Here is a 17,484-nt window from a genome sequence, read left to right on the forward strand (position 1 = left end):
TGTTTGTTTATTCTTAGCTTTTTTAATAACTCACCTTCTGAAGCACTTTCTGATCAAATCTGTAACCAACTGGTAATACTGCAAGGCTGGCAAAAATTTGTTATAACATCTGTAAGTGTACAGATTTGCATTTCATCTTTTCATTATAGTGGAAACCACTAAGTTTCTATCTTCATCATATACTTACATATATACGTCACTTTCAACTGAAAGTCAAACAAGTGAAGAACCTTTGCACTTGTATACAGAGACTGGGCTAAAACGGTAAATTGTGGGATGATGGAAAGTTCCAAAACTGAGATTACGCTTTGCAAAATGGATTAAATAGGTCCTTAAAGAAATATAGAAAATTACAAAAAATGAGTGGAGTTTTTAGACAAATTGTGTGCATTGTATAAAATTAATAGTATGAAAACTGATTATTTTTTGTGAAAGAACAACAAATAGTAAAGATTGATAGATCAGCTTAAATCAAATCCTTATTTGCTTAACTTAGCTTGCATTAGAGACTGACTGATAAGACCAACATCAAGACAAATGAAAGATAAACAAGCTCTGTTGCAGTTCATAAAGTGTGGTAAGCAATTCACCTATAAATTACAATATACAATATTACAAGTCTATAAATTACAATATTGTGGTTAAGACAATATGTTTAGTGCTTCTTAAAACAACTAAATGGATACAGCCATCGACTTGTGACAATCACACACCTGCCCCATATGGTTGCCATCTCATCTCAACTAGAAAACTAGTTATTTAAGCATTGTGCGATAGTCCTTTTAAATATTAAGTGAATAGTATCAGTTTTAAGTTATTTTTGCCTGGTATCAGGCATGCATGAAATTTTAACAATTGCACCAAATGGACATATCACCAAAGTAATGTTTAGAATTATTTTTTACACAACATAAAGGCTGCATACTACCTCTTTACGATTATACATACATATAACATATTATCTCCAGACTTCAATACTCGTGTAGAAGATGTTCGACAAACTCCAAAAAATAGGTTCAGCAATTACAGTTATAACTCAAAAGAATGCACTAAACCAAAATTTGATTCAGTGTTTCACCTTCAGGTCAAACCAATTAACAAAAATTATCAAAATATTTTTTTTCTGCAGAAGCCAGATTTATTTCTGAGAGGTTTTAGTTTATGAAATATTGCATTTTTACCAAAGAATTTGACTTTTTTATGTTCATAGAAGTTAATTAAGCAGGGTTGTGTAAATAATCTTTTACTTTTAAAAGAAGACCTCCATTAAACTTGGTCTGTACCATTTACTTGACTTTAAATGACTAAAAAACTATTAATCTGTTATTCATGCGATTATAAAATACCTTCAACAGCATTTTGGACTTGTTTCACTCACTATCTGAGCAAATTGAAACCCATACCTGTCTTGATATAAATGGTTTAAAGCAAAGATCACATTTCACCATCATTCTTAACTGGATAATTGTACAAAGAAAGTATTAAATCCAAATTAAAACACAAAATCCAAAATAAAACAGCTTACAGATAATAAGGTGTCTCATAAGTGCTCTGATAGACACACATTTTAACGGAAATCTCATTAAATGCAGGCAAACAAACTCAATATTAAATATGAAGTAAATAATTTAAAGGGAAAAACATACCTCTGTCTTTATCCTTTTAGGAGAGGGCTCATCTCGGTCTCCGCATCGAGATCTGGCAGAGAAAAAATTAAACTGATTATTTTGAACACATCTTACTACATTATTTATTTTATTACTACACAGAGCAACTGCAAAACAGTTTTGCTATATCACAGTCTAGGCTGCATTACAGATTAATTTATTCATGATCAACAAACCTCACAGGGGTAAAATGGAAGATGTGTCTTTCCCTAATTGTGAGTTGTCTGCCACAACTACGCACAACCATTTTAAAAACACTATTTGCTCATTTTCTAACATAAAAATGTTATATACCTTACATTAGATAGAATTAATTTGAAAAGCAAGCTCAAAGTGTTCCTGCGTCAAACAGATATCCAATAACACCACATCTTCTTCTGCTTTACATAATCATTTTTTACGTCTTATTTATCTAATGTTTTAATTCAGAATTCAAAACGAATTTTCTCATTTTTTATTTCTGTAGAAGGTGATAATATGAAATTATGTATGCTATATGCTAAATATATCATATTTGGCCATTTTTTCTGTTCGTACTGTTTGTATATCATTTTATTTGTTGCTCTGTTGAAAATGTTTCAGAAATATGCACAAATTATTCTTTATAATTTTTATATAAAAATAAGTTCCAAAGTCCAAGCTGAACAACTTGCGCCTTCTAATAAATACATTTTTAACAAGCTGTTTTATAAGTAAGAAAAACTTTAATTTGAGCAGTTCATGAGTACTAAAAACTAATTGTTGCACAATATTAAAAAACCCTCGATTTGTTAAGGCCTTAGATGACCACCTATACTTTTTTACTTGATATTTCTCCAATAACTTGCAATTTCATAGGCCCATTCATAATATCTTTAAAAGCATGAAATGGTTCCATTACACAATTTTTGTGTAATAGATATCTTTTGCAGTTTAGTAAAGTGTAGAAAATAAACATAGAAACATATGCATTTCTCTTATATTGCAATGTTATATATTGAAGTGTCTTATATTGCAAATCAAGTAAAATACACAGCAAATCTATAAATACCATTAGCAAGAATTATAATTAGCAGAGAACACTGGGCTCACAAAGCTGCAAATTCATGACACTAACATTGCAAAATACAAATGCATAGAGACAACAGTGTATATATTATTCAAATCAATAATAGTATCTAAAAATATAGTGAATACAAATACATTAATACAAAACTATAATGGATCTTAATTACATGTGATACACATCAGCATGAGAGAGATGCTTACACCAATAAGGTAGTGAAATTACCTCCTCCAGCTTATAACACCTATAACACTGGAATTGCTCTTACTTGCTGGTCCTGTATGTGTACTTGTAAGTGACCTCTCGAGATATCTGGCGTGCCAATCCAAAGAGTTCATCTCTCCGTGTCAGAAGAGCATTGTCCTTCATGCACAGCTGAGCTGCAGCTTCATTCACTGTGAGCTGAAAAAAAATCTAAAAAGTTCAATTATTTCTGAATAATTTACACAATCACACCACAGTTCTTTAGTTAAAATGAACCATAAACAAAACTTAACAGTGTTGTGGATATATATCATCAGAATAACACAATTATGGTTAACTGATATGGAAAAGCTCTCATACAGGAACAATTCAAATCAAGATTTTACACATTTTTATTTAGTACTACTTAAAGCTTCCAGCTATTATCTAAAAGCTGTTCACTTCTAGTAAAGGTCACAGTGACCATCTTTAATTCTAAATCACCAGATGTCTAATAAGTAACTTTTTAAAGTTGTCAAGAACTTATAGTATATCACCTATGAATATACAAGAAGGTAAAAAACACTGAAATAGAATAATAATCTTAGATATGCATATGACTCCATTCAATTTCTGTTTAAGAATTTATCTTTTAACATATACGTTAATTAACTTATTATATGCAGAGAGATATGTTTCTAAGTCTAATCCAGCAAGACCTATTTTCATCTTACATATTTTCACTACAGTGAAGTTTCAGTCTGATGCACTTATGAACATAGTTTTACATTTACTTTTGTGTTCTTACCAAGTATTTTACTTGTACAGTAAAATATCCAATTTTTAGGCACACACTGCCATTGCCTGAAATGCCTTTGTGTTGTGCAAAATTGATCACATTGAGCTTATACTGATGAAACAAAAGAATTGTCTCACATCTGGAATTCATCTGTTACACTTTAGCAGTAGCCTGATGCTATTCCACTTTGCTATACTAATCTATATGTATATGACACTCATCAAGAGCCCTGTCTTTGTACCTCATGCAGCGTCAAGTGCTTGCCATCTTTCCGCTTTGAGTCAAAGCGTCCATATATGGCACTATATTTGCGGATCTCTTCTTCCTTGTGTGGATCCTCATCACTCATGTCGAAGATGTGCCCGATCATCTTGGCCAATTTTTTGTTGCTCTTCAGCTGCTCCTTGACCTCAGCTGGGTCACTCTTGGTGAGCCCCTGGGCCATCCTTTCCACACACTCCAGTACTGACTGCACTGCGGCAGTATCCAGAGCCTCCAACCCTTCCCTAGGAGAAGAAGGTGAGCCCAGGTCAGCTGGTGAGAGGCTCTGCTCACTTTCAGTGGCATGACTACCAGCCCAGAAACGAGGCTCACTGCCACTCTGCATAGGTGACCCAGCTGAGGCATCAGATTTGCTGGGGTCCACACATGTGGCCGCAATACATTTGGGGATTTTGACATGTGGCTCACGTGTGTTGTTGCTGTTCCTCTCATAGCTGTTGCAGAGCAAAGTAGGAGAACCTTCTGGCAGCTTGTAGATGGGGATGCTACAGACAGGCAAAGTGGTAAGAGGCTGGTTAAAGAGAGCTGGATTGGTCACCCAGTCTCTCAGTGCCTTTTGCAATCTCCGTACATGCAGGGGCTTGCTTGCCATCCCCACCAGAGCCATAATCTCCAGAAACTCCTCCTCTCCGGCCTCACACAGCTGCTGAACATCATCACCACCCTGCTGGATGAAGGCATCGTAGTAGCACAGCAGATTTGCCCTCTGCAAGATTCGGTAGAGCTGCAACTCCCCAAGGGTTCTGGGTAAAGTCGCCGCCATACCTGATTGAGATGGATTTTATGCCTAGAAAACAACACAGGGGTGATAGTGAGGAACTTGCTAGAGTCCACCCTGCCCCAACCCAAGAATAAGGCTGACTGCTTAATTATCCTCAGTTCCACATACCACACTCTGCCTCTGCTATGTGTAGGACTTCACACATTACAGACTATTTGCTAAGCAATTTTTCCTTACATTTGGAGTTAGGAGTTCAACAGCAAATGTACAGTCAAATAATTATGGCAAAAATGGGTTTTCATGTTGTAGAGGTAAGGGATTTTTATTTTGCATAAATTTCAGATAACAAGAGTCCTAATGTCACTCCTAACCTACTAATATATCCTAACCTACTATCTATCCGTCACTAAACAACCCAAATGACCAGTCTCTCTAAATCATCTCCTTGTTGCTTTTCACTCATTCAATCTTCATTTGAAATTCACAAGCCTCAACTCTTTCATGCATCTTGCACATCACCTTAATTTGCTGCTATATTAAGACTCCAAATCACACAACTTTGGCGATACAAAGAAGAATACATATTACAATGCCTTAAAATCATTGTGCAGAAAAGTTTGTTCTTCTTATTTCAATAAATAATTCCATTAACAAATTTTCTGTGTCTATACAATCAACGTCTAGGGATAATGAGCTTTAATTGATAAGTAGCAAAGAAATCCGTTTTTAAGCACCATATGTACGGTGAGTACATGACATTTATTTCAACTGGTGTACAAGATTCCGACACATTTCTAGCAACATTTTCTTAAGTAAAATGCTCTTCACATATATGCAAACAGTAAACTTCATCTTAAATTCAAGAAATTCACATAGTAGACAAAATAAATGGAAATACCCAAACAATCCCAAGAAACCATACTATTAAGGAGCCAATAAAACCTTTGACCTTTAGATCCAAGTACTCAGGGATGCAGCTGTTCCTGATAAGCATTCATTCATTTGTTGAAAACATGGTGAAAGATGATTCATCTGACCGTATTACATTTCTCCACTGCTTGATAGCCCATTGCCTGTGCTCTTTGCACCACTGAATCTTGAAGTTTGTGCACTGCAACCTGACTATGGCATTACACTCTGTAGACTTCTAAGTGGACCATTTTTTCTAAAACTGGCTGCTTGCACCCAATGTTGAGATTTATAGCACATTCATCTGCAGTTGCTCACCTGTTTTGCCTTTCTCTCTGAAATAATACACAAAAATCACAATTCTGGTGTATGTGCTTCTGCCCACTATTACCCTTGCTGATGATGTCTTTCCCTCAGAGTTCCATTTTGACATCACCTTAGACATCTCTGCTTGTGAAAAATGAGCTTTATTTTGAGCTTTCTTTGCTCATTGATGTTCCAGTCAAATTCATCTCAACAATCATCCCTATTTCAAAGTCACAATGGTCTGCTCTTGCAGGCATACTAGCATTAATGATAAGTAGCCAGACCTGTATTAACTGTCCCTCACTTACCTAGGTGTTTCCATTTTTTTGTTAGCTACCTGTAGATTCAGTAATACATTAACTGTTATTATATTAACTTAATGTAAGATAAAATTAATTGGGATTGTTTCTACCAATTAATTACTGATCAATGGAACACAAGTTGCAGGTAATGTTCACTATAGCTGACTGCAACTTTAAACTAAAACTGAAATACCTGCACAAAAATGTGCATGGATGCTTCAGATTTAATTTGCCAATAATGACTAAGTTACATCAACTTGCTTTGTTGTCATGGAAGGAAAAGAAAAGCAATGCTAAACAGAGCATTTCTTCCTAAAGCCTGTGAAACAACCGTTGAGTTGTTTTACATGTTGCCATAATGTTTTAATAGTTTTACAAGTTAGCAACTAGCCAAAAGCCCCTTGCTGTTAGAGGAGAAAAAAAGACATCATCCTTCTCGACATAAGCAAAAGCCTTTTTGGTTTATTTTTACATAAAACATGAAGAATCCACTCCCAGAGATACCTTTTTTGAGAAGGGTCATACACATCTGAAACTTTGGTGTTTAAAGAATTCTGAAAAGACTCTGTAATTTATGACATCATTCATTGCTCAGTCCAGTATGTTTAAAACAAAGCATCCAGGCAAAAGAGTTAGGAACACTGAACTTACTATACAAAGGCCTGGCATTAACTAAACCCCAGTGTGTGGTTTAAGGCCTGTAAGCTTAACTTTCACAAAACGTACAATTGTAATTGCATCACAGCTAAGCTTTCCCAATTCAATGCTAACTTCCAGAAACTAAAAATATTCTGTTGTCATATACAGATAAAGTGTATCCACAACATATCCAGAATACAAAACTAAACATTTAGTCCCTAATTTGACTAAAGGGTATTCACAAAACAAATGTTAATTTGTTTAAAGGTGGTTTGTTATAAAACAAAAACAGTTGCAATTTAAAGAAATTAAGAGTGTTAAAAAATGTTAAAACATCTCTCTCTGTAAAAAGGCACTGGTTTACTCAGCACATCAGTAAATAAACATCCCTTGGCTTTCCAAGACACATGTCCTTATATGGCTCAAATTTTTCTATCTTTTCCATACTTTAACACATGCTTAAGAATAAACTCTTTGCCCCTTTCAACTTCCTACTTTGAGTACAAGGATCCTACAACAGCCTAATTTTGAATTGTTAAGAGTTTGTATTGTAGCACTGTTCTGGTTAAGTGTTACCACTAACAAAATTCTATATAATTATGGATTATTTAATGCCAGTCAGATTCTAGAAATAGATTTGAGCCTAAGTTAAATCCCCTTTAAACAGTAATATAAAGTTAAGAATCTTTACCATATATAAACTGCATAAAACTAAAAGCTCAATTATTACAATAAAAATGATAGCTAGGAGAGAAATTACAAACATTACAGTATGTTAATTCACATTTCTATTTAACCACCACTAAGTTATAAAAAAAGCAGTATACAGAGAGACGCATATTAAATTTTAAAACAAAGGTTAACTTTGAAATACACACTCTGAAAGTAAGCAAAGCATACCATAACACCTCTGGCAACTACATGTATAAGTGATAAAACATTGCGTTTGTCGTTTGTGAACAATCACAAAGTATTACATAGTACTCATACGCAGTGGCACGTTATATGTACTGTTTTAAACTTTTTACAGAATAACGACTGAAATTATGGATAATAGCTCCGTTAATAATTTGTAACCCTCTTCAATGTGTATGTCAAATGATTTGCATAGTTTGCAATATCCAGCTATATTTGCATATATATTCACATAAGTACTCATATTTATATTTTTCCAACATTTCTGTATTTGACTATTTCTAAAAATTAACAGAGCATAACACATAAAGAAAGATAAGTTGAAGGTCAATGTAAGACTAAAACAGTGCATTGCTCTGCTCAGTTACATTCCCGATGATACATTGTATTTCTATAAAATAAAAGCAGCTTTTGATAAGCTATTCGCGAAAAAAAATGAAATAAAGTAAAGGCAAAACCTGCATTATTTAATGCCTTCTTTACACAGCTGCTGCTAAACGCCCACTGGAGCTTTTCCTGCGTTTTGGATTTCACTGGGATTCACCCACACAGCAACGAAATCCACCCCGTCCTTCCTGCCAATATGGGCAAGACTTTACTCTTTATTATAAGTCACAAGCACATGGACTATGCTAATGAAAAGCGCAGCCCAGGGAGTAAATAAATACGCAAGCATGATCAAAATCCGTGACAAAGCAAGCATTTTTCATTTTCGTTCTTTTGATTGCATAAACACATACCTTTTTTCCTTATATGCTGTGTTCTTACAAATCTCTTTCTTCACTATATTGCGTTTTATGGTCCAACCAGAAGTTATTACATATAGCACTATTGAGGACTGGGACGTTTCTTCCAGACGTCCTGCTGGAAGGGGAGGGTGCGTTCACCGAGCTGGAAGGTTCTGTCACAGCCAAAGCTCTGCACTCACACTTTCTCAAAACAATAGACTGTTCGCTGTCTTTGGGTTGCCCTTAACACTGAGTACGTAAATATGACTGTTTAGAGTTTTAGTACTTAGGGCCTGGGAGCTGTTGGTTTCCCCCTCCTCCCCTACTGCTAGAATTGGGATATTCCGCTCTTGCTACATTGCTCTCTCACTCCCACGCGGCTGCGTGACGCAGATCCTGGTGTGGGTGGTAGCATAGCGTGGGTGGCTGCAGCATGGAATACCAAGCATCACATCACACCAACAGCGGCGGCAGACAGGGAGTCGAGCTCAAGCGTGCCCTCACTGATTCTCACTTACACACGTAAATGAGAATGAAAAAATATTTACCTGGCTTAAAATACATTCATGTACCCCTAAAAAACCGCAAGAACCCCAGGACCCCTGTGTAATTGAAAGCAGGCAGACTAATGTGACTAGGCTATAATGTAACTAATCGCCGCCTGCACCTGTAGTGTAATTTTGACAGCAAGCCCACAACTGGTTTAGTATGCACTTAGTATACCTAATATGCACTTCTGTTTTGTAACAATTGTGTTTTGCAGTGTCGTTAAGAAATATCTCGTACCGCTCTAAAGGATTTGGACTTTTGTTTTGTGATACGTATCATGTTACAAAAGACGACAAAAAGTTACGTGTAGTTAATTCCCCACGCATGCACCACCCACGAAGTTTAAACTACTCAAATTATAGGCACATTTAATTCTTGTCATTGTCGATTGTTCTCCAAACTATAAGAAGTATCTCAATATTTAATTCTATTGTTACAATAATTGTAATAGCCCTTTTAAACGAATCGATTTATATGCTCGAGCTATAAAGACCTAAAAAAGTAATGAGTAGTCAATTTTGAATAAAGTGAAGCAGGGGGTAATATTAATAAAAAAGCGTTTGAAGTAAAACATTAAAAAAGAATGTACATCTAAAGTAAATTAAATTGTGGAAGGTGCTTAAAATATAGTACATGAAAATATGAGTAACACGTTCATGGTCATACTGTTTACTAACAGTCACCAGCATTGTCGTGTTTTTTTTTCCCCTGAAAAAGGAATGTTATGGTTAAGCTGTTATTTTGCTTAAAGAAAAACAGAAAATCTATACTCTCTAGTTTCCTTTTAAGCTATCTTGTTATTGTTAAGTTTCTTTATTACACATGTAGCTTCCCAATACATGTAGACCATGAATAAGACATTGATTCACATACAGTTAGATCAATTCTGCAAATTTGTAAACAGCTGGACTGTATCTACAATATGTAGCAAATACAACTACTATTAGGCAAATACAGTAGAAACTGTAGATTTAAGGTATTCATGTTTATGTTTAGTGGAAACCTTAACACTACAAAAAAATGAAAAATACAAGATACCTTCTTTTAGTAAACAAGAATCATCGAGGCGGGTATTGCACACTGGTAGTGGTGGAGGGAGTCCCCATTACCCACAAAGTGCTTTGTGTTGAGTGTCCAGAAAAGCGCTACATAAATGTACGGAATTATTATTACTAAAAACTAGACAATTATGACAATGAATTGTGAAATACAAATTGTTACACTTTTTTGAGTTTTTTGTTACATTTTAAATGAGAAGCCAGTGATGAAACAAAAGGAACTGAAAAGAAGTGAATCAGACATTTGAGACAAATCAGCTTTGCTTTCTTAAGTCGTCATATTTTGCATGTCAGTATTTTTTGCAGTTGCAGAATTCGCAAACACCTATGCCTTTGGTGCTTTGGGGTGAAAGCTTAAAGAATTTTTAAAATGGTAGATTCAGAAGAATAAGAAGAATAAAACTAAAACAAATGGGCTTTCAAACATTCATAACCAGATTTTCCAAAAACAGGTAAATTACTTCCCTGGAGAGAGTTACATAATGTGTATGTATATAATTATACTTTTTACTTTTTATACTATAGCTATCAATATATTGCCTATTAGGTCTAACAGATTCTGCAAATCATATTATTGTATGTAAGGGTCTGTACATGCACTAGATGAGGCCTTCTACATCATCATTTTATATCCTAATGACTCATTGACAATTGCCCACAACATGGAAAATGTAATAGTTGAGGAAAAAAGTTAATGCAAAGATGCCATTAAAATAAAAACATATTTTAGAGCCTTTCCTGGAATGCCTTATTCCTAGTAATCCATGTTTTGTGCTTTGAAAAGTATATTTTGAAAAATAATCACAAGGTATTGGATTTGGGGAATTTTGTTACAATTAAAAATATGTCACGGAGACAAAAAAAGTCTTGAAAACACAATTATAAAATGTGTTTGTGTATATTACAGTATGACAATGACTCCTCTGTCATCTTCAGATGGCAATGTGTAGTCTTGTTTTTCCAATATTTTTGTTAAAGAGAGAAAATGTTAATACTATTCATGAATTTAATTAAAAATTGCTTACACTTATACACTGTAGCACTTTTCTGGACACTGCACTCAAAGCACTATAAATATAATGGGAACTCCCCTCCACCACCACCAATGTGCAGCACCCACCTGGATGATGTGACGTCAGCCATAGTGCATCAGAACGCTCTCCACACATCAGCTATTAGTGGGGAGGAGAATAGAGTAATGGAGTCAATTCATAGATGGGGATTATTAGGAGGTCATGATTGGTAAGGGCTAATGGGAAATTTGGCCAGGATGCCAGGGTTACATCCCTACTCTTTTTGATAAACACCCTGGGATTTTTAATGACCACAGAGAGTCAGGACCTCGGTTTGACGTCTCATCCGAAGCATGGCACATTTTAACAGTATAGTGTCCCCGTCACTATAGTGGGGCATTAGGACCCACATAGACCGCAGGGTGAGTGACCCCAGATGGTGCCACTAACAACTCTTCCAGCAGCAACTTTAGTTTTTCCCAGGAGGTCTCCCATCCAGGTACTGACCAGGCTCACACCTGCATGGTTGCCAGTTGTGAGTTGCAGGGTGATATGGTTGCTGGCTAATGGCAAATTATTAGCAATCAATAACTAAACAAATAATGTGTGAGGCAAATGCTAGACAAGTAGCATATTTTGATCTTTTCCACACTGTTCTTTAGAGCACAGAGTGCTCACATACAGTAGAATGAATGAAACAAAAATGTGAGAAGGGTTGTGTGCAAGAGAAAGTTGGGTGAAATTGGCTTTGTCCGTCATTTTCCAAGAACTTCCATTTGTTGACGTACCAAATCATGTAACATATTATATAGCTAAAAAGACCCCCTTAATGTTAACTCAAGCACTTATTTGTTCTATTTAACTTCTGTATGTCTTTTTTTAAAGCACCAAGGTGGTAAAGGGCTTCAAAAGGTGAAAAAGAGTGGGCCTGTTCAGATTAGTCAAAATGTTTCAGCTAAGAGTTTAAGGGAAGTAAATAATAATTATATTGAAGTATGTATTAATTGTAAGCACTCTGCAATGAAACAAACAACATGATTATTTCAAATGTAGATCTTTAAGAACTGTTTTATTTTTGTATTTTTTATGTAGAAGGTTTTGAGTGCAGGACACCCACCTTATAGTTTCTTGAGCTCATAATCTTTCATGAACAACAAAACATCCATAAAAAATTTTTTAGCCAAATTAAATTGCTTTCTTATTATAAAGTGGCTCACATTGGGTAAATGTTATTTAAGAAAGAACCAGGCTAGAAAAGTTGAAGTATGCATTTAATATGTATCTTCTTATGGATATTAATGTATTTATTTAGACTTTCACTGATATAATGAGTAGGAGAATAATAGCACACCATATTGTGTATGTTAGTACTCATACAACCTGATATCTTTGTGTTTAAAATGTCTCAGCCTGAGCGCTCAACCATTATGTATACAGAATAGCTTGCAAAAGTATTCAGTCCCTTCCTATGTTGTCTCATTTTGTGAAATTACAAAATGATACATTCAGTACACATTTTACAAAACCTGAATGTGCAAAATGTAGACTTCTAAGTTACAGTAAATATCAGCAAAAAAAAAACTCTTAGTCATATATTCAGTTTTCAGACCTGTGAACTCGATATTTGGCAGCAAATACAGCCACATGTCTTTTGGAGTAAGTGTCTATTTATCTAATATATTATATTATTTATTTATTTACTTCTTTTGTTTTTTTTTCTTTGTTTAAGTGAAGTATGATGTGTTGTTAATAGATTTTATTTACAACTTCAAAGTTTGATGACTGCAGTCTTTAAAACAATAACATGTAAAACTACTACAAGGGTCTGAAAACATTTCCAGGGTGCTTTATAAATACTAGGATTCAGACACTAAAAAGTCCAATATTGATTTAACCTCTTCAGTTTTAAATTTCCAGTAGTTTCCATTTGACCCAGAAGTGAGGGTCCTTATTTCTTTAAGTAACTAAATTATAACAATACCAGAGGAACGCTCTCTAGAGGCTCTGTCAAAATGATGCTCACAGACGTATGATCACAGGTTCAGGCCTGGCTCATGTAACTAGTCTACTGTGACTGTGATTCCCTGAATGTCCACACCCAATTATATAATGGATCGAGTGCTGCTAAGAGTAGGGTGGGAATTAGTCAGACAAGGTCTCTCAGGAAAGTGATGCATTGACCTGTGCAGCATTTGGGCATTTTATTGTAGGGCTGTTGGTGAGGAACACACCTTTCCCCCAGATGGGATAAACCTTCAGTAAGAGGGCTGTGGTGCCTGTGACATGTTAAAAGATGAGTGGTTTGCAAGTGACCACGGAGTAGTTGACTGCATACATTTCCTCATCTCCACTGTTTATGGCCATTGGATTCTTAACTGCAAGTCTAGACTTTTAAACACACATACAGTTATTACAAATCAGAATTAAAAGTATAAAATTTATTGTTGATTCTGAATTAAAAATTAAATAATGTCATGGAATCTCCTATGGACACTACCAAACAGAATTAACACATATTTTACCCTAGTCCCTATAAAATCAATTAATCCTTATAAAAAATTAATTGTATGGAAAATTGTTTGTTCGTTGTCGTTGTCTGCCGATTCAAACGGAATGTAACGCGGCACACGCAGGGAACACACATGTACACAGGGAGCCCAAATACAAACAAACTACAATAGCCTGTAACGCAAGTACAGCAATACAACCAATGACAACAGAAATCATGTATATGCTTACTTTAAAACCGACGATCAACACAGCAGAGACCAATGACCACCCTGTTTGAGCGCATTATTTCAAGAACAGCACGACACTACCAACTCATGCAAGTCCATTACAGTCAACAGACTCAAATCAGTCAATACACTATATTGACGATAAAATATTTTTCTATATGGGCTTTCAAAAAGGGATCAAGCTCACTGATAACTTCGAGGACACCCATGGAGTTTCCATTGTCGGGGCACCCGTAAGTTTCGCTGCGTCCCCTAAAAGGCAGCCCTTGCTCTGCTAAAAACTGCATTACTGTAACCACCCTTTTCAAGACATTAGTCTAATACACATATTCATTGTCAAACTTTCTTTTTAGTTCTGAATCTATTAGACCATTATCAGCACAGCACTTAACATATGCAACCATAGCCTTTCTACGGCTCTCCGACACTTTGTGTTTAGCTAAGCGTGCGGTATATAGCCTTCAGTAAGTCTGGACTGATCACCACTGTCCCCAAATAATTTATATGTGAAACAGAACACTGCACCTTTGGAAGGGGAATACAGCAGCCATTCTCTTGACACACACTCGCCATTTCTGAGTTTTCTTTTGAAGAGGGTTTTAGAGAAATACTTCTTTTGGTTTTTATGTTGTCTTTCTGATGCTGTGACATCCTCATCTTGGCTCCGATTTCGGACCCAATTTAGCCCAGTATGCCCACATCTGTTAATCTATTTTACCCCAGCATGCTGGGTCTGAGCTATAGGAAGCGGGAGCTGCTGTTACGGCCTCTGTTAGCTCCAGGGCAGCAGGTGCAACAGCCATGGCGGCGGCTCGGACATGGGTCGTTGGTCTTGTGGAGACAGAGGCAGAGTCATCTGAAACGCCACCGACTCATGTTCCTTTGATTCTGTTGCGGGAGCTGGCTCCGACTCATGAGCGGCGTTGATATGGACTTCGCCCAGGCTTGAGCTAGCTGCAGTTAACTTTTCAACCGCAGTTGTTGTTGCACTGGCTGCAACATTATCTGTGAACTCAGGACCAGGGTCCTGCTCAGCAAACTTGAAATAACCAGTCAATCTGGGGATCTTTTTAAGTAGATCCTGCTCACACTGCTCTTTTAACTGCCTTGCTTTTCGTTTTTGCGGCCTGCTATCATATTTTCTATCACACATTTTGAGGCTAGGTACCGCAAACTTGCATCAGAGATCACCCGATGAGTCCACCAAAATAAATTTGAATTGCGAACCCATTGCATCTAACCAATCATTGGTTCACAAATTATTCAACGTTTTTATGGACCAATGGGGGCCCACAGGTTGGTTTAAAAAAATACTCTGGCGAATAGGGGGCCCCTGATCAATCCGGAGTCCCTAGGCTACAGCGTATGCTGGCCTGTGCATTAATCCGCCCCTGGGGACACCACAAATTAAGCAGCGCAACACAGATACGTAGTCTAAAGTCTCTTATTCTGCTCTAGAATCTGATGCTAATTTTAGGAATTAGGCCACCTACATAAAACAGCCTGCAGAAGTCACAATATTTTCTTTGTTACTGTCATCCTAGAAAGTAAGAAAAGGGCTTGCAATATATATAATATCTTTTGCCAAAGTAAATTCTAGAATTATATTTTACCTGTTTTACTTGTTTAGCCAATATTCACACATTTGCAAGAAAACAAAAGGATGAAATATTCTTCCATAAGAAAAGATCATTTAAATGTAATAGTAGTCTAATAGTAAAGTGTGTTTTAGTGGTGGAGGTTGTAAGAGTCTGTAAGGAAGTCATCTTGGAATTAAAAGTTAATTTCCACTTTAATTCCCACTACTGAATCACAAATTGCTATACATAACTATTCAGCATTGTAGCTTTTATTTATTTGTTGGGAGTTGAGCTGATGTGTCAAACACAGCTGTAAATCTTTGCATTATAAGCAACAAATTGATATTGAGATAAGATTTCAGATAATATTTCTGTGGCAACACTGAATATAAACAGAGTTGAGAGGTGAAGGTAGTTTAGCCTTGTACATTTAGTGAAGCTGGCTGCAAAATGCTGTTACAAGTATTAAGGTTTTATGAAGATTTCACATGTTTCAAGGTGTTTCACTATATGGCAAGACTCTGTACAACTAATGCAGTTGTATCGTCTGTGATACGGTATATGTATAGGAAACAACCAATAAACTTACTGTTTATTGTGTGCTCAACAAGGCATCTCTTGACTGACTCCTGCTTATTACTTCTCCCTCTTAACAGGTCACATGATACAGTACAAAACCAAAGTAATATTACACTTGACAATATACCATGAAAACCATTCAATTCTAGGAGTCTCTGCAGCCAAGGATAACTCTTTACTGAATCCTACTCTGTGTTATTGGATTCTGAACATTTAGTAGATGAACCACACATTTTACATTTTACTGCAACTAGCTAGAGAAGTAACCTATCTTAACAAGGCCAGGTTTTGGTAATTGTTTCTTTGAGTAACCAGGAACATACACCTGGGGAATGAAAAGGATACTGTGGAAAAAATACTGATCTAAATTAAATCCAGTCTGAAAGGCTTTGAAACTGGTCACAAAAATAATATATCTGAAACAAGAACACTGTAAAGTCCCATTGAAAATCTGTGTACATTCAAATTACTGACAATCCAATTTAAAATAGCTTAGCAAAATCAGCATTGGTATAAAGTTTAATTTTTAAATCACAGGGATGTGCAGTTTTCTGAAGTTAATATTGAAATACTGAAAAAACTAAATATGACATACAAAAGTGTAACACAGACAGCTTGTGGTTGGCCTGAGGTGTGTGGCCTTCTATATAACTGTAGCCATTAAGGCATTGAACTTAAAACTTTTTTTTCTTTCTACTTTCTAAAAATGTTTTATTAAATTTCTCAAAAATAGAATACAAGAATACAAAAACAAAATACAAGAATAGAACAATAAAATACAAAACAGGCATCCCACCATGCCCCATCGCCAGAGGCACCCTCTTCAAGTTTTCACCTTAGACACCCCTAGCAGTTTTAGACAGCTATGATACTGGTAGTATGTTGCAAGGGTTTCACAACATCAACTGCACTCCAAGCCTTGGAACCAAACTCTAGAAAGCTCCATATAAATACTTCTGAGAGAATCCAGAAAGCTAATTTTGAGATGACAAGTTCTGGTATAAGTGAACAATCTTCTTAAAATAGTTGAATTTGTTTCTATTTCTCCAAAATGTAGAAGAAAAGGAGAACATATCTTTAAGGCATGTTCTTCATGAAAGTTTTAATAAAAGATGAAGATACCCTGATTAAATCTATAATACAAAAGCATTAGATATGTAGAAGAATTATTTAATCCAAATGTAAAAATACTCATGTCGATACATATATGAAACTTATGTAAGCAGTAGCTCCTCCTTTAGCAGCAGTTACTTCAACTAGACATTTTCTCTAATGGAACAAGTAAAGGTTTATTCCATGCTGAAAAGAGAAGAAAAGAAACACAATACATCAGCCGTTAAACCTTCATCGGATAATCAATTTATACCACTAAAATGAATTTAAGGTAGTAAAGCTACTTTGGACAATCCATCTATTTTCTCATGTTGGCAAGCAACAGGCAGAAGACATGGTACACCCTGGACAGGACATC

General features: G+C 35.8%; 1 protein-coding gene across 1 annotated transcript in view; it reads right to left on the reverse strand.

Annotated features, from left to right (window-relative positions):
- Positions 1–8,836, reverse strand: part of nab1b (NGFI-A binding protein 1b (EGR1 binding protein 1)) — a 28,419-nt gene extending 19,583 nt beyond the window's left edge. Inside the window, exons 1-4 of the mRNA XM_088607216.1 lie at positions 8,509–8,836; positions 3,936–4,763; positions 2,981–3,114; positions 1,647–1,698 (exon numbers count right to left, since the gene is read on the reverse strand). Of these exons, the coding sequence (XP_088463342.1) occupies positions 1,647–1,698; positions 2,981–3,114; positions 3,936–4,739 (990 nt within the window). The 5' untranslated portion in view covers positions 4,740–4,763; positions 8,509–8,836. The remainder of the gene's footprint in view (positions 1–1,646; positions 1,699–2,980; positions 3,115–3,935; positions 4,764–8,508) is intronic.
- Between the last annotated feature and the right edge of the window lie 8,648 nt (positions 8,837–17,484).

Source organism: Lepisosteus platostomus, chromosome 14 (genome assembly GCF_059453375.1).
Source record: "Lepisosteus platostomus isolate fLepPlt1 chromosome 14, fLepPlt1.hap1, whole genome shotgun sequence".
NCBI lineage: Eukaryota > Metazoa > Chordata > Actinopteri > Semionotiformes > Lepisosteidae > Lepisosteus > Lepisosteus platostomus.